We start from the raw sequence: 18462 nt of genomic DNA on the forward strand, positions 1-18462 counted from the left end.
ACACCCTGGTCCATTCCTCCATCACCCCCTACACCTCAATCCCCTCCCACGGCACCTTCCCATGCAACCGCAGAAGGTGCAACACCTGCCCCTTTACTTCCCCTCTCCTCACCGTCCAAGGGCCCAAACACTCCTTTCAAGTGAAGCAGCATTTCACTTGCACTTCCCCCAATTTAGTCTACTGCATTCGTTGCTCCCAATGCGGTTTCCTCTACATTGGAGAGACCAAACGCAGACTGGGTGACCGCTTTGTAGAACACCTTCGGTCTGTCCGCAAGCATGACCCAGACCTCCCTGTCACTTGCCATTTCAACACTCCACCCTGCTCTCATGCCCACATGTCCGTCCTTGGCTTGCTGCATTGTTCCAGTGAAGCTCAACGCAAACTGGAGGAACATCTTCCGACTAGGCACTTTACAGCCTTCCGGACTGAATATTGAGTTCAACAATTTTAGATCATGAACTCTCTCCTCCATCTCCACCTCCTTTCCGATTCCCCCCCCCGCCTTTTTTTTTGTTTTCCAATAATTTATATAGATTTTTCTTTTCCCAACTACTTCCATTATTTTTAAATGCATTTCCATCCATTGTTTTATCTCTGCCTTTTAGCCTTTTTTGATTCCTTCACCCCACCCCACCCTCACTAGGGCTATCTGTACCTTGCTTGTCCTGCTTTCTACCCTTAATTAGCACATTCCTTAGATAATATCACCACCTTCAACACCTCTTTGTCCTTTTGTCTGTGACATCTTTTGGTTATCTCCATCTATCACTGGCCCTCTATCCAGCTCTACTTGTCCCACCCCCCCTTAAACCAGCTTATATTTCACCTCTCTTCTATTTTTACTTAGTTCTGTTGAAGGGTCATTCGGACTCGAAACGTTAACTGTGTTCCTCTCCGCAGATGCTGCCAGACCTGCTGAGTTTTTCCAGGTATTTTTGTTTTTGTTTTTGTTTTGGATTTCCAGCATCCGCAGTTTTTTGCTTTTATCTAGACTGTATATGCTTCTGTGCTTGTGTAAGGAGGATGCCAGGTATTAGGTATGTAGAAGGACAGGTGGTCTCACATGTTATGGTTAGAAAGTTGTGCTGGAGCAGGCCTGGGTGCCACACAGCTGAAGACTAGCATCCTTAGAAGGCAATGGAATGAATGCCAGCTGAGGGAAGACCACAAGGACTTTATACAGGAATATCCTCATGGAATAACAAAAATACATCAACAAGCTGCGAGAACTGGCAGAGTCTGGTAACCAGACAACCTACTACACTACACAGTCATTCCAAATCTAAAAACAGTCCCCTGCCAGTCACTCACTAAATCTGTCTAGTGGCTTTTTTTTAAACCATCTTGTCTAATTTTACGATTCTGCTCACACTCTGCACTCTTTAATATTCCTCTGTTTCAGAAAGCGATCTTACAATAGCTTTTTAAAATAACTGATGTACTTATTTTAACAATTAGATAAAATTCAATAATCTGATCACCCTGTGTTTAAAGTATTTTTCTAACATTTCACTTTTTTTCTGGCTTTGCTTCTTATTCTTTCATGGGATGTGGGCATTGCTGGCAATGCCAATATTTATTTCCCATCCCTAATTGCCCTGGACTTTGTGAGCTGCCTTCTTGAGCAGCTGCAGTCCACGTGGCGTAGGTGCTTAAACACTGTTTTTTTGGAAGGGAGTTCCAGGATTTTGACCCAGCGACAATGAACGAACGGCAATATATTTCCAAGTCAGGATGGTGTGTTACTTGGAGGGGTACTTGCAGGTGGTGGTGTTCCCATGCATCTGCTACCTTATCCTTCTAGGTGGTAGAGGTCACGTTGTTTGGAAGGTGCTGTTTAAGAAGACGAGTTGTTGCAGTACACACTGCTGCCACTGTGTGTCGGTGGTGAAGGGAGTGAATGTTTGTGGATGGGGTGCCAATCAAGGGGTGCTTTGTCCAGGATGGTATCAAACTTCTTGGTGTTGTGGGAGCTGCAGTTATCCAGGCAAGTGGAGAGTATTCATCACACTCCTGACTTGTGCCTTGAAGATGATGGACAGGCTTTGGGGAGTCAGGTGTGAATTACTCATCACATAATTCGCAGCCTCTGACCTGCTCTTGTGGCCACAGTATTTATATGACTGGTCCAGTTCAGTTTCTGGTCAATGGTAATCCCCAGGATGTTGATAGCGGGGGAGTCAATGATGGTAATGCCTTTGAATGCCAAGGCACAATGGTTGGATTCTCTCGATGATGGTTGATGCCTGGCACTTGTATGGCACAAATTTTACTTGCCACTTATAAGCCCAAGCTATGCCCTTTTGTTACCATCTCGGCAATCATCCGGAACAACCTTTTATTATTTACCTCAACTAAACTCATCATAACCTCTAAGACTTCCAGAAGGTCAGCTCTCAGTTGCAATGAAAACATCCTTGGTGAGAAATTGTGCTCGGTAATGTCCTTAGTTTGTGTACTATGAGTGCCCTTAGATTGGCAAAATGACGTCCACAACGTCATCTTGCTGCAAGAGTTAATGCATGCACAGTGAACATCTTCTGGAAGTATGCAGAGCAAGCAGATCAAGGTGTCAGGGTGATTTGACACCTGTACTGACATCTTCAAGCTTTTAAAAATTATTTTATGAGATGTGGGCTTTGCTGGCAAGACCATCATTTGTTGTCCACCCCTAATTGCCCTTGAATTGAGTGACTTGCTAAACCATTCCAAAGGGCAGTTAAGAGTCGACCATATTGCTGTGGGTCTGGAGCCACATGTAGGCCAGACCAGGCAAGGATGGCAGATTTCCTTCCCGACAGGACATCAGTGAACCAGATGGGGTTTCATGGTCACCATTACTGAGGCAAGCTTTCAATTCCAGATTTTATTAATTGAATTCAAACTCCACCAGCTGCCATGGTGGGATTTGAACCCATGTCCCTAGAGCATGAGCCTCGGTTTCTGGATTACCAGTCTAGTGACATTACCACTATGCCACCGTTTCCCCCTCACTCTCCAGTTGATACTCTCACATAACCTTGCACAGCTAAGTGTCCCCTCAGCAGCAGGAAGGACCCCTCCCACCCGCGATATTAAAAGGGATCATCTACTTACAGGTTAATTGCTGCTTGATTTCTTTTGGCTGTTGCTACAATCTGATACTTTCTATAGTTGTTTCAAGTTTCAAGAGTCTAGAAATGGCAGTGTTGTGGCAGGTGTTAATGTTATTGCTGGCTTTGAAGCATCTGTACAAACCAGTTGCTCCCACACATTGGTGCAGTAGTTGGCATTCCCTTTGGAATATAGCGTGACAGAGAATGAGCACAGGGTACACAGAGTAGGACATGCTGCTGGAAAAGGGGGGAAGGAGGGGGGGGGGGGGGGGGGGGGGAAGAGAAGAGTTCTCAACAGGAGGCCATAGTGTTTACAGAGCGATGTCCTTCATTGAGGCTTAGGTAGGAGAAATGTGAGAGATGGTTGTGCTTCAACAAGGACATCCTCACTGAAATCTGCCAACTGGAATCCCAGGGCAGGGCAAGTTCTGCATTGCCAATGGTAGTGAAGATGACCATGGCGTTCAATTTTTAGGAGTCTGGCTCCTTCCAGGGTGGGGATATGTACAACATCTTTCAATTTGCCACCCACTGTTGCATTAGTGAAGTCACGGAGGCTGTGTATTCAAAGAAGACTGACTATATTTCATTTTCAATTGCCAGCGTCAAAGCAAGTATAGCGAGTATGAGGCTTCGATAGGCAGTAGGGTGTAATTGACTGCACGCACATTGATGTGAAGATCCTGCAAAGGGAACCAAAAGGGATTCCACTCCTTCAGTATCCAGCTGGTGTGTGACATTAGACAACACATCATACAGGTCAATGCCTAGTATCCTGGGAGCAGTCATGGTGCCTTCAGTGTGTTGCAGTTCACTGTGCCAGCTGTACATCAGCCACCACAACAAACCAGAGGGCGGTTTCAAAGGTTATCCGCTGATGACATGACTTGTGACTCCAGTTCACACCTCACACACGTGTGCACAACATGCATACAATGAGAGCAAAGCTGCCACACACAATCACAGAATGGTTGCAGCACAGGAGGAGGCCATTTAGCTCATCATGTCCGTGCCAGCTCTCTCCAAGAGCAACTCTGCTAATCCCACTTCCAGGGCCTTTTACCCCTGGCCTTGCAATTTATTACTCTTCATGTGCTTATCCAATCACTTTTTAAAAGACACGGTTGAATCTGCCTCCAATACAGTCTCAGGCAGAGCATTCCAGATTCTAACCAAATGCTGCATAACAAAGATTTTCCACCTGTCACTGTTGCTCCTTTGGTCAACCAGCCCTTTGGTCAATTCATGCCCTTTATTGCTTGACCCTTGCATTTCTCTCGATCTACTCTGTGACCATTTGCATGGTGAAGTGACAATTCTGCTGCCTGGATTGCTTCTGAAGAGCCCTGCAGTACTCAGCTGAGTGAGTCTCCAGATTTGTGGTGGTATGCTGCAGGCTGCACATCCTTACCATTATGAAGGGCAGCCCTTGCCACCAGCCAAACAGTGAGAAACTGAGGAAGAGGAGGATGAGGAAGGGAGGGACAACCTAGACTTCCCCTTTCTTCCTAACCTCAGACTGCACCATCTCAACATGGACAGCAGCAGTCTGGGTTGGTTGGCTGGCTAACAGGCAAAAGGAGGGCATGGGCAGACATGGCAGGGTTTGGATGGCAAATGTGGTCATGCTGAGAGAGGACATTACCTAATGTATTTCCTTTATCTATCAAATTAATCACCTCTTCAAGTTTGTCAAGTATGACTTGCCTTTAACAAATCCATGCTGTGTGTCCTTGATTAACTTTAATTTCTAAATTCTCACTAATTCCATCTTGAATAATAGACTCTAAGATTTTTCCCATAAATGACTAACTGATCCATAATTTCCCTAATGTTTTCTGTTTTTATACTGAAGGTTAGATTGAAAACTCTCCAATCCCTCAGCACAACTTGCAGAGTTAACAAGTTTTAAAATGGTGGCCGGAGCCTCTAGCGCCCCCTCTGTCTTCTTATAGCTGCCATCAGAATCTGGTGACTTAGCTGCTTTCAGTCCTAGTAACCAATTCCTTTTCAAGTTCTTTCTGACAATTGTTCCATATCTTCCCCATGTACATCTACATTCTCACTTCCATTATCATTCACAAAAACTGGTGCAAAATATTTATTGAATATTTCCAACACACCTTTGTCCTTAACAATCAGACTGGCTGTCTCATCCCTAAGTTGTCCTACCACTTCTAGTTATTCTTTTACTGTTCACATAGTTATAAAAGGTTTCCTTTTACATGATCTTTAGCTTTTAGCCTTTTTCACATTCACTTTTATTTTTTCTCATCTCCATTTTTACTCGTTCTATGTTCCTCATGGTTTTCTTCAACACTGTTAACTGTAAGTTCATGTTACTATGTGCCTCTCTTTCAAGTTTCAGTTTAGTTTTTAACCTCTCTACTCACCCACATTCCTATTTTGTCTTTGCATGAAAGTATATTTATTGTGAGTCTGTGCATCTCATAAATGACAATTTCCCATTGATAAATGGCAACTAGTTTGCTAACTTCTCTGGCCAGTTAATTTAGGCCAGCTCCCTCTTTAGCTCATCAAACTTAATCTTTTCGCCACCTATATCTTTGACCTATCCTTCTCAATTGCTAAGCTGAACCTGCTCACCATTTCCCAGAAGTTCTCCTATTGCCATATCAGTTATTTGCTGCATTAATTTCTTAGAACGAAATCCAGCGATGCTTTCTTTCCCTGTTGGGCCAGAAACTTGCTGATCTAGGAAGCAGACTCAGGTGAATTTCTGACTTGGACAATATGGATTGCCTTTATTTCAGGATTACTGGAAGTTGTCAAAATCAGTTAATACATTGGCTATACAACATAGGAACAGACTACCAGACAGTCTATGTCAGTGTTTATGTTCCACTTGAGCCTCCTCCCATCCTTTCTCACCTAACTCTGACAGCTATTCCCTTCTCTCTCGTATACTTATCTAGTCTCCCCTTAAATGCATCAACGCTATTCACCTCACCCTCTCTCTGGGTGCCGAGTTCCACGTTCTCATTACTCTCTTACTGAAGAAATTTCCTCTGAATTCTTCCTCTGATTTTTTGATGAAGATCTTATATTGATGGACTTTAATTTTGTTCTTCCCCACAAGTAAAAACATTGTGTCTAATCTACCAAAAGCTATTTATAATTTTAAAGATCTCTATTAGGACACCCTCAGGTCTTCTCTTTGCAAGAGGAGAGACCCCCAGCCAGTTTATCCTTTCCTACTGGGTACAATCTCGCAGTTCTGGTTATCATTATTGCCCTCTCGTTCTTAACCCTGAGTTCATCTGTGTCGTGTGGCCCATAATGCATGCCATTTCCCTTCCTCTTTCCTGACTCTAACTAAATGGATTCAGTCTTGATAAAACTCCAGGACATCCTTACATTCTAATGTAATGATATTATCCTTCCCACCTCCCTGTATCTCCTGAGAATATGAATTTCTCAATTCTGTTCATGTCTTTGTTATGGTTATGAGATTATTTTTCTCCATTATTAATGCTTCTAACACTCCAATTTCTCTTTTTTTTTGGATGTTTTGTGCTTTTACACATATACCACTCAATCCTGGCTCCAATTTTTTGGAACTTTATTTTCCTTTTCCTGATTTTGCTATTTCTTATTTTGGTTAAACAACTATCTCCTTTGACAAGGATTTTTTTTTCCACATTGTGGTCTCTTTCTTTCCCTTTATCCTCTGATAAATATTTGCTCACTATTTAATTCAGTTGAACCTTTGGATTCCATATCAATAGCTTTTTTAATCCTGCTCTCCCTCTCTCATGCCCTAGATTTCCCACATCCTGTTGCCATATTAGTTTAAGTTGCACTTTCCCCAACCTCCTCCTTGCAAGAACATTGGTGCTGTTGCCCTTCAGGTAAAGACAGTCCCTTTGGTAAGGGCTTCTTAGTTCCAGAAATCATATCAAAGCCCAAGTTACTGGTTTCATTATTGGCCGTGATGCACTGGGTAACCAGTGAGAAGCAACAAGGCAGTTTCTGATGGGGCAGCTCATAAAGTGATTGGAAAAGACCAATAACTTTCTCCTCGGGTACAGCGACCATGAAATACTGTACATGCTGGTGACAGGACAGAAGGGCAATGGAGGGAATTCAGAACACAGTTAGGGGAGGGGTGACACAGTTAGGGGAGGGGTGGAATTGGATAGATCTTGTGAAGTCAAAACGAAGAAAAGTCAAACCACTGGACATTAGGAGAGGCATCAAATGGTCACCAGTCATATGCAGTGTTTTTTTTTTAAAAGTAAGTAATTATAATTTGAAGGTATGTTGCTCCCCATTCTATCTATACTCCACTGTCCTTTCAGTGCAACATCGCTGGGCTTGGGAGGCAGAAACAGGATGCCCAGTTTCAAAGGATTAGTACCAGACAGTACACAATGAAAGTAAAATTACGTTTGGGGAAGTATGTCTGGGTGGAAAATAAAGGGAACTGATATGGAGTTCTGTCCCCGTTAACGGATCACGTGAAGTACAAGTTGCCTTGGTTTTGTCTGGATTATGTGGCAGGTGAATGAAAGAACAAAGCCATTTTTAGCCTTGCGAAGATTAGCACTTTGAAGATACTTCCCCTTTCCATTCAAGTGGATTTTGTTTTGTACATACTAAAAAAGAGTAAAACTGAACAGGGTTACCAGAACAGAAATTACTTATAATAGAATTATCTTCACATCAGGTATCATGGGAGCAACAATGCTGAACTGAACACAAAGTGAGTCTCAGTGTTAATTGCCTTTGCTAAGTAGAAATTTCAGCCTGATGAACTTCTGCACTTCTTGGCTGAGCAATTACTGGGAAAACATATTCAGCCCTTATTAGCTTAGTATCAGCTGGTCTCTCAGAAGGTCATTGGTTCAAGGCCACTGCAGGATCGGAGCAGGTAAGGCTGGATTTTATGGGGTGCTGTGTTCCCTGCACACCCCTCCTCGACTAAAAAGTGGGAATAGTGCATGCCCACCAAAAAAGTAGGCTACACTACAGCCGTTTTATGCTAGCAGCAGCATTAATTGCCTAAAGTCAAGATTTCTGCCCCCAGGGGAGGAAGTCACGCCTTAGAGTTGCCGGCCAATCTGATTGGCCACCAGCAGCTCTGTAGTCCCAGCAGCGCTAAGTTTGAATGGCGGCCACTGCTGGTACTACAGCCAGTCACCAAACAAGAGGAGATTATGGAGCCGGACTTCAAGATCGGTCCAGGGTATCAGCGGGGCCTGACTGGTAGTCCCCAGTGAGGGGGGTGAGGGGATTGGGTGGGGGGGTCAGGGTTTGAGAGGTCTGGGAGTGCAGGGGTAAAGGGTGGGTATGACCTTTGGAGGATGGGCACAGGATTCCCGCAGCCTCTCTTGGCAAAGTAAAAGCTGCCAAGCTATTCACTTGATGTGGGCCTCCTCCTGTCAAGGGTAAAATAGCAGCGGAGGCTGAATGAGGCACTTAAGTGGACAGTCCGATGCTTGCCCCATCCACCATAAAGTGGAAGACAGTTCAAAAGTGGACAGGAAGGTGATGTGAAGGCCATGCGCTGAATTTTATGAGTCCCTCAAGCCTGGAAACACGCTGGCAGGGGTGAGAGGGCCATAAAATCCAGCCCATAGAGATTTTGGGACAGTGTTGATGGAGTGCTGCATTGTAAGAGGTCCCAGCTATCAATGAGATGTGAAGCCCAGGCTATTTAGGTGGACAGAAAAGACCCCAGTGCACTATTTGAGGAAAAGCAGGCAATTCCCCTGGTGTCCTGTTCAGCATTATTTCTGAATCAAGAGTCATTAATCTCATTTGTGCAAACTGACTGCTGTGATTGGCTAGTAACAGCAGCAAATCTTCAGCTGTGAAGTACTTTGGTATCCATTACCTCTGGATAATGGAGATTAGGGAGATGGCGGATGAATTGAATAGGTATTTTTCATCGGTCTTTACAATAAAGGATAAAAATAATATCCCAGAAATAGCTGTAAATCAGGATATGGAAGGGAGGGAGGAACGCAGGAAAATTACAATCAACAGAGAAATGGTATTGAGCAAATTGCTGGAGCTGTGGGCTGACAAATCCCTGGGTCTGGATGGACTTCATCCTAAGGTCTTAAAAGAAGTGGCTAGTCAGATAGTAGATGCATTGGTTTTAATTTTCCAAAATTCCCTAGATTTGGGGAAGGTTCCATTAAATTGGAAAATAGCAAATATAACTCCTTTATTCAAAAAGGGAGGGAGACAGAATGCAGGAAATTACAGGCCTATTAGCCTAACATTTGTCATAGGGAAAATGTTAGAAGCTATTATTAAAGATGTTATAGCAGGGCACTTAGAAAAAAGGCAATCAGGCAGAAGCAATATGGTTTTGTCAGAGGGAAATCATATTTAACCAATTTATTGGATTTCTTTGAAGGAGTCACATGTGCTGTTACTAAAGGGGAACCGGTGGATGTACTGTCCTTCGATTTCCAGAAGGCATTTGATAAGGTGCCACATCAAAAGTTATTGCAGAAAATAAAGGCTCATGGTGTAGGGGGTAATATATTGGCATGGATAGAAGATTGGCTGGCTAACAGGAAACAGAGTTGGCATAAATGGGGCTTTTTCTGGTTTACAGGATGTAATGAGTGATGTGCCACAGGGATCAGTGCTGGGGCCTCAACTTTTTACAATTTATATAAATGACTTTGATGAAAGAACCGAAGGCATGATTGCAAAATTGGCTGATGACACAAAGATAGGTAGGAAAGTAAATTGTGAAGAGGACACAAGGAGGCTACAAAAGAACAGAGATAGGTTAATTGAGTGAGCAAAGATCTGGCAAATGGAGTATAATTTGGGAAAATGTGAAATTGTCCATTTTGGCAGGAAGAATAAAAAAATCTTATCTAAATGGTGAGAGATTGCAGAGCTCAGATTCGGAGATATCTGGGTGTCCTAGTGCATGAATCACAAAAGGCTAGTATGCAAGTACAGTAACTAACTAGGAAAGCTAATAGAATGTTATTGTTTATTAAGAGGGGAATTGATTACAAAAGTAGGGACGTTATGCTTCAGTTGTACAGGGCACTGGTGAGACCAAATCTGGAGTACTGTGTACAGTATTAGTCCCCTTATTTAAGGAAGGAGTAAATACATGAGAAGCAGTTCAGAGAAAGTTTACTAGACTAATACCATGAATGCGCAGTTGTCTTATGAGGAGAAGTTGGACAGGTTAGGCTTGCATCCACTAGAATTTAGAAGAGTAAGAGGTGACTTGATTAAAATCTTTAAGATCCTGAGGGGTCTTGATAGGCTAGGTGTGGAGAGGATGTTTCCTCTTGTGGGAGAATCTAAGACTAGGGGTCACTGTTTAAAAATAAGAGGTCGCTCATTTAAGACAGAAATGAGGAGAAATTTTTTTTGAGAGTTGAGTGTCTTTGGAACTCTTCCTGAAAAGGCGGCGGAAGCAGAGTCTTTGAATATTTTTAAGGCACGGCTAAATAGATTCTTAATTAACAGGGAGTGAAAGTTTATTGAGGGTAAGCAAGAATGTGGAGTTGAGGTTACAATCAGATCAGCCACGATCTTATTGAACGGCGGAGCAGGCTCGAAGGGTCGAGTGGCCTACTCCTGCGCCTAATTCATTTGTTCATATTCCGAGGATGTGAAAAACACAAAACAAGGTTCTGCCTTTTCTTATTGCCACATTTTCAAAACTGGACTGCAGAAAACTGCAATAGCTCATTTTGGTAAATTTATGCACACAGCTTTAGACTATGCCATATTTACTCGCGTGGTTTTAATTAAGTTAAGCAGTTTTTTCAGTTCACACTGTGTCCCCACAGACTGTGCATCACTGATTTCCAGGCTAATTTGATTTGGACCACAAGGATTCACGTAACACTCAGCCACTCTCCACTCCACCCTTTTTTGTCTTGCGCGAAAGGGAGAGAGTGTAAGCGCAAGCGAGAGAGAGCAGTTTCATATCCACTCAATGCATCTCCAATAGCTCAGTTAGCAGCAGGAGGTTGCCAGGTAGATAATTGCTGATGATAAGCCATGGCAAATTATAGGTACAGACACCCAAATGCAGCCTGAACAGCTGCTAGACCACTGAGTTCAGTTTTCAATTCAGCTATTTAGGACGTAGCATTTAGAAGATGAAGGATTTGAAGGAGGAAACTTTAGGAACTGTGCCAAGTGTTTGGTGAGGGTGCACTAGAACGATTAGAATGGTAGCAGGCAGGACAGGCATCTGTTACATGGAAAGACTTGGATACTTATATAGGAAAATAGGTAGGAATGTTCATAATCAGAGGACACAAATTTAAGGTAATTGGGGAAAAAACCCCACAGATAATGAAAAAAGGCTGGCAGAAGTGGACTGACAGGTAACTTTCAAAAGGGAATTGGGATCGATACATGAAGGGAGCGATTTTGCAGCGATAGGGGAAAAAGCAGGGGAATAGTATAATTGGATAGCTCGTTCAAAGAGCTGGCACACACGATGGGTTGAATGACCTTCCCCTGTGCTGCATAATTCACTGCCGTACCACAGAAGTGGCGATTGTGACTACAGGCACACAGACACCAATACTTGTTCACATCAATAATCCATTCACTGGCTCTTTCCATGCTTGAGGTTCTCTGTTGGATCTCAGCACATCCCACCGCCAGCATCACGTGTTTCATCATTCTTGTTGGTATGTTATTTACTGCTGAGCATTTACAGTTAGAAGACACCTTATTGCTTACCTGTTCCTTCAGCTCCGACAGTTGGCCAGACAGGTTTGTAACCAGCTTCATTGTAGACTCCAGCTTCTCCTGTAGATTTCTCAACTCGTTTTGTTCTCCTTCAGCATCACTGCTAACCAGAGACATGGCACGCATACGTGGAAACCAGTCCAGATTCCGCTCCTGAAACAGAAGGGAAGATTAAAAAGTTGATTAGTCTCAGTATGATGGCTTTCAAATGAAAGGATGGGTTGGGGAAGAGCAAGGCTTTGCAACAAGGTCTTCACATTTTACAGCATTTGGACCCTGCAAAGCGCAGGTACATTACAGAACATTTTTTTTCTCACAAACCCGTGACCTCAACCACCTAGAAGGACAAGGCCTTCACCTCCCAAGTTAAACTCCATCCTGACTTGACATGTAATGCCTTTCCTCAATTGTTGCTGGGTCAAAATTGTGGAACACCCCAGCAGACGGCACTGTAGGAGTAACTGCACCACATGGGACTGTGGCAGCTCAGGAAGGCAGCTTGCCACCACCCTTGTCAAGGACAACTAGGCATGGGCAATAAATGCTGGCTTCGCCCACATCCTGAAAATGAATTTTAAAAAACAAACTCCTCTTTTGAACACAAATGTTCCTGGTCTTTATACAAAATTACAGAGAGGACACAGATTACATAATTAGGAATCTGAATGGAAAAGAAAACCTACAACATGTTCAGCCAATCACCACCCTGGATATTCAGTAATCTACAACCTGTCTTGCTTTTTCCAAAACAAAATGTGGAAAAGTCAGCAAATTGTAACGTGCTGTGTGACACCAGTTAAACCTCCTGCAGTATACTCTCTTTGCCAAAAAAACATAGGGCACACTTTGGAAGATGAAGTAGGGATTTAAATTCTGCTGAGAGCAGTTTTCTCCTGAATCTTTAACTCTTTTAGCTCCTGAGGCTTGTTTGAAAATACCATTCATTTAAATTGTGTAGGGACACGGTAATTCAGACTTGAGCACACAATGCACACAGTACAATACAACTCAATGAAAAATTGTTTTGACATTCATTCATTGAATCTTTCAACCGCTTTAATCAACTAGTTCTTACAGATTGCAAATCCATACATGAGAGGGGAAGGGATAAAGAGAAAGGAGAGATGAGGGAGAGGAGAGAGAAAGATAAAGAAAGAATGGACGAATGAATTTGGATCAAGTCATTTACATTTGTATACAGTTCATAGTTTCAGCTAGACAGTCACCTTAAAAGCTCCCATATATTATAACACATTTGCATTTGTGTGGCATATATATTGAGCAACAAACTGGCATCAAATTCAACTACATTCTGATAATTTGATTCCGTTTCCGAGGAAACAGACTAGGGAGAGGATTCTCAATGTAAATTTTAAACAATCACTACAATGTGCAGGTTTTATAATTTTGCTGCCCTTAGTAAGATATACAAGGAGGCCTTGTGGTGTAGTGGGTAGCGTCCCTGCCTCGATCTGAACCAGGAGCTCCGGGTTCGAGTCCCACCCCAGGATTTGATGGCCAAAGAAATTGTATTCATAAGGCGGCCAAAACAGGTTGATTATCAACCTGCAAATCCTTCCAACACATGCCAATGGCAGGCAGCAAGAATGGGGGAAGATTCCTGGTCAGCCATGTGTTGGAAAGAAAGTTAGAGCCTCTACCATCACTATCCAAATGCTCCAGACTACAACATGTAAAGGTGCATACTGCCACAGCAACTCAGACTCCCTGAGTAAACTGTAGCACACCAGCACCAATAAGAAATTGGCAGGACTCTTTCCAGTCCCTTAACCTTTAGACCCCTTCAGTGCAGTAAATATTAATCGTCACCCTCTGATACTGTGTCCAACTGACCACTATTCACCTGAGCCTACACAGTGGGTTCACACTTCCTGAATATCGTGCGATTGCTCCAACTCAGGTCTGGTTTTATTGTCATTACACAAGCAGAAGCAGCAGTCTTGGAGTACGGAGTGGAATTTAAAAGCAGATTCCAACTGGCCTTTAAGATTATAGGCTAGATTTCATTTTCTGTTGTGCCAGCAAAAGGTTTCGGGCTCCTGAGTTTCTACAATAGGTGAGGCTGGATCGAAGCCTCAAGTAGGAGCAGCTTCATGTTGGACACTGGGATGTGGCCCGGGTTTGTGAGTGCAGGGGGTGGTGGGGGTTTCCTGGGTCACTTCACTTCTAAGTGCATCAGTCTGACACCTGAAATGAATGCACCTTTAAAAGCCAGCAATGGTGCCTGGGGGTTCCGCACACTAAAGGTTCAAGCATCTGGCATGTCTTTTTATCCCCTCCCCTCCCTGAACAGTCAGGCAAGAGCTTGGCAGGTCGGGACCCCGCCACCTTCCTGCCCTGCAGACAACTGAGGCCCTTAAGTGGGCAATTAATAATGAACATCGTTGGTGCCTCATTGTTGGTGGTAGTAGTAGAGCTACAGGCCATTTTCTGCATCCCAATCCCAGAGCAAGCCATATGGCCTGTGCCAAGAAATTCCAACAGATGTGACCACTCTCAGGTACAGAGCGCCTCCAGCAACGCATTTGACTGGGGTTTGTTGAAGAGCCCCCAGTTTAATTGCATTTGCCTTCAAATTTCAAGGATCACTTGCAATGAACTTTGATCTCTCTTACAAAAGTCAATTTTCATACGTTTTGACTGGTGAAAAAATTGGCCCCTTACATGTCAGGATCGACTCTCTCTGCCCAATTGCCATGGTCAATAATGATGTAACTCAAGGGATTCAATGATACTTTCCCCTTTGACAGACAAAGGTATAATGTTTTCCAAATCAACTCACAGTAGTGTTTCTCAATTTTTCAAAGGCTAAATTCTTGGGGTTACCATTGACAGCAAACTGAACAGGACTAGCCATATAAATACTGTGGCTACAAGAGCAGGTCAGAGGCTAGGAATCCTGTGGCAAGTAACTCACCTCCTGACTCCCCAAAGGCCGTCCACCATCTACAAGGCACAAGTCAGGAGTGTCAGGAATACTCTCCACTTGCCTGGATGAGTGTAGCTCCAACAACACTCAAGAAGCTCAACGCCATCCAGGACATAGCAACTCGCTTGATTGGCACCCCTTCCACAAACATTCACTCCCTCAACCACTGATGAACGGTGACAGCAGTGTGTACCATCTACAAGATACACTGCAGAAACTTACCAAAGCTCCTTAGGCCGCACGTTCCAAACCCACAACTGCTACTATCTAGAAGGACAATGGCAGCAGATAGATGGGAACAGCACCACCTGGAAGTTTCCCTCCATGCCACTCACCATCCTGACTTGGAAATATATCGCCGTTCCTTCACTGGCGTTGGGTCAAAATCCTGGAACTCCCTTCCTAACAGCACTGTGGGTGTATCGACACCACAGGGACTGCAGCGGTTCAAGAAGGCAGCTCACCATTCCCTTCTCAAGGGCAATTAGTGATGGGCAATAAATGCTGGCCTGGCCAGCAGTGCCCACATCCTGTAAATGTTTTTTAAAAAAGCCTGAGAAAATACTTGGTAAAGCAAGACCAGGAACGAATGTGAAAGCTGCCTTATTCCACATGCTGCCTGTGAAGTAAGAAGCAATAGTTAAAACTGGCATACTTAATTCAGTCAATAAACTTGTATGAATGAATCATACAAAAAAGCCACCATGCTACAGTTCTCCACATTGAGCAGTCGTGCTTGACTTATAACATCCAACCACTGTCCACATTCTCACCACCTTTGCTGGACTCAAATGTCCTTGCAGCTTCCTATTTTAAAAAACATTACTGACCATGGGCAGAATTTAATGCCCTTTCCCATGGCAAAATGGTGGCAGCGGGGCCATTTAATCAGGCAGGATATTGGCAGGTCGGCACTCTGACACCTTTCTGCCCCCAACCTATAGCAAGGCGGCCCTTGGAAGGCCTTCCTGCCCCACAGCCAACTGAGGCCCTTAAGTGGGCAATTAACGCCTGCTTAAGGACCTCATCCTGCCCCCACTAGTGTCAACCCAGTGGCAATGGGTGGCTCACCATGCTGAGAGCATCTCGAACAAACAGTGCAAGGTTGCTTGTGGGCTCAGGGTCCCATGTTCAAAGGCAACATTCAGTGCATGATCACGGGACCAGCAGCGGGAAGGGGGGCAACTCCCCCCACCCCCTCCCCGCCAAGCCTTGCTGCCGTTCCCTCTCCCTTCCCCGTAACTCCACCTCCTGCCATCACTTACCTGTAGCCTGGGATCCAGCCACAATACTGGGCCTCGGGTGGGTGTTTCGCCAGCAGCAGCCACTGCCTCAGTGGCATTGCCATGCAGCAGAGTTGCTGGCCTCCGATTGGCTGGCAGTGCTCAACAGGTGGAACTTCTGCTCCCGGGGCCCTTGACCCCAGGGAACCCCCACTGCTGACCAGTAAGTGCCTGAGTGGCACTTGATTTGGTGGGCCTTACCTAAAAGATGAGGGGCTCTTGTCGGCTGTCGAGACCCTCACTGCCTCCATTAAACACTGCCATGCGTGTGTATACCTGTGTTCACAAACTGGGGGGAGATACCATGCCAAAAAATTTCTGTCAAGTGCCTGGCACTGGGAACCTTACAACACAATGGGGGTGAAGTGTTTACTGATTACCAAGACAGGTTAACATACTAATTACTGTATTGCCTTGTGCTTTTTTTTAAAAACAAAAGAATATTGTGTGAATATACTTTGTTTTACATAGGACTTGGGAGCTGGAGTAGGCCTCTCAGTCCTTTGAGCCTGCTTCGCCATTCGATAAGATCATGGCTGAACTGGTTGTGTCTCAACTCCACTTTGCCGTTTCAAAATGCAATCTTTAAGGACAACCTTTCCTTCTAAATTCTTTTTACAGAAAACGTGAAGATAAAATCCCAAAACACGACAGGCCAATATGTTCCAGGCCAGAATGCTTCGCCTAGGTGCTCAATGGTAACCGCTGTTTGCAACAAGAGAAATATTTGGTACTGGAATGTAGAGGTTTGCAGAAATAGAGAAGAAAAACATTCCTATCATCGCAACCCTGGAGTGACAAGTCCTCGCCAGGTTGTTGGAAGGTTTCATAGAGGTACTGGGTACCACAGAATGTGCTCATAAGAAATAGGAGTAGGCCATTTGATGAGCTCTCCGCCATTCAATAAGATCATGGCTGATCTGATTGCAACCTTATACTTTCCTGCTTGTTCCCCATTACCCTAAACCACCTTGTTGATCAAATGTCAATGTCAACCTACTCCATTGCTTTAGCAAAGTAAATATGAAAGCATTTTGTGCTTGTGCTGTGCACATAACATTAAGTGGCTTTAAAACATTGCAGAACAAATTCTGTCTGGTAGTGAGTGGGCATCAACCGTGTGCTTGTCCACTGTAGCACACCACAGATTCTGACAACTGAGCGCCGGTTAGCAAGTACAATTGCTGTGGTCATCACAGGGGCAAAATCTGCTTTGCTGAACAGATAATAATGCACTCCGCCCAACCTTTCCTATCAACTTCAATGCACAAGAAAGACAAGCGCAGTGTGAAAACTGCTTTGATGTGTTATCGCTACTGCCTAAGGCAAATTTCACCTCTTTTATATTCCTTACTTAAACTCTGAAGAACATCCAGAGTGGAAAGGCAGAAGATCAAGATCAGAAACCAGCGGAAGCACTGAAAGCAGGAGGTGAAACAGTAGTTGATGCAACAAAGGAGGTTCTTGATGAGATATGGACGACAGATGAATGGGCTTGTGAGTGCACTGTATCTGAGATGGTCACAGTGCCCAGGATAGCAGGTACAAGGAATGTCCAAAACATCGTATGCCAAGTCCCATCAGTCATGCATCTAAAGTAACACTTGACATTGTCGGGCAGACAGCTGCCCATTTGTGAACAGAAAAGTGGCAGAGGGGCAGTTTGGTTTCATTTCTGAAAAGGGTACAACTGACTTGTGCTCAGCATTCTCATGCAGAAATGTGAAAATAAGCAGGAAGCCCAGCTTTAGCTCATGTTCATAGATTATACCAAAGTTTTCAACACTGTTCAGCCTAATGCTCTATGGAAGATACTGATAGACTTTGGTACACCCAAACATCTTTCGTGGCTAATACAAGAGCTGTATGGAAACGCTTCAGGAGTCATCAGAGTTGGTGATGTGCATACAAACCAATATCAGTTTGAGAAAGAAGTCAGGCAGGGGTGTCTTCTGTCACCCATGCTATGGGACAGAAGATAGTGAGGATGGTACAGGAAGAGTTACCAGAGAGATGTGGCTGCATCATAGGAGGCCATAGGCCTGGGAACAATTGAAGGAGAAATTGAGGGTAAAAAGAGAAGAGGGAGAATAAAAATACTGGATGGGTGGATAACAGCGAGACATGGATTGAGGGAGGCTTGAAGAAACCCAAAGAAGAAGCTAGGCAATGCCAATGGCACCTAAGGCTACAGTGGCAATGAATGAATGATATTCTTTAATAAAAATCTGAGTCAAAATTTCTGTGACAAGGCTGCAAACCACAACCAACATAGTCACGTAACATCATTGTGAAATAGGCAGAATATAACTGGAGAGCAAAACCCTACTCATCCCCACACCCACTTTTCAAAATGCAAACACAAAAAAATAAGATAAGCTGAAACAAACCACAGTTCAAAGGCAT

General features: G+C 44.0%; 1 protein-coding gene across 1 annotated transcript in view; it reads right to left on the reverse strand.

Annotated features, from left to right (window-relative positions):
* itpr1b (inositol 1,4,5-trisphosphate receptor, type 1b) overlaps positions 1-18462 on the reverse strand; it is a 490770-nt gene that overhangs the window by 12626 nt on the left and 459682 nt on the right. Inside the window, exon 59 of the mRNA XM_078543785.1 lies at positions 11815-11976. Coding sequence (XP_078399911.1) covers positions 11815-11976 — 162 coding nt within the window. The remainder of the gene's footprint in view (positions 1-11814; positions 11977-18462) is intronic.

This window comes from Cetorhinus maximus, chromosome 6 (assembly GCF_964194155.1).
Source record: "Cetorhinus maximus chromosome 6, sCetMax3.hap1.1, whole genome shotgun sequence".
Lineage (NCBI taxonomy): Eukaryota > Metazoa > Chordata > Chondrichthyes > Lamniformes > Cetorhinidae > Cetorhinus > Cetorhinus maximus.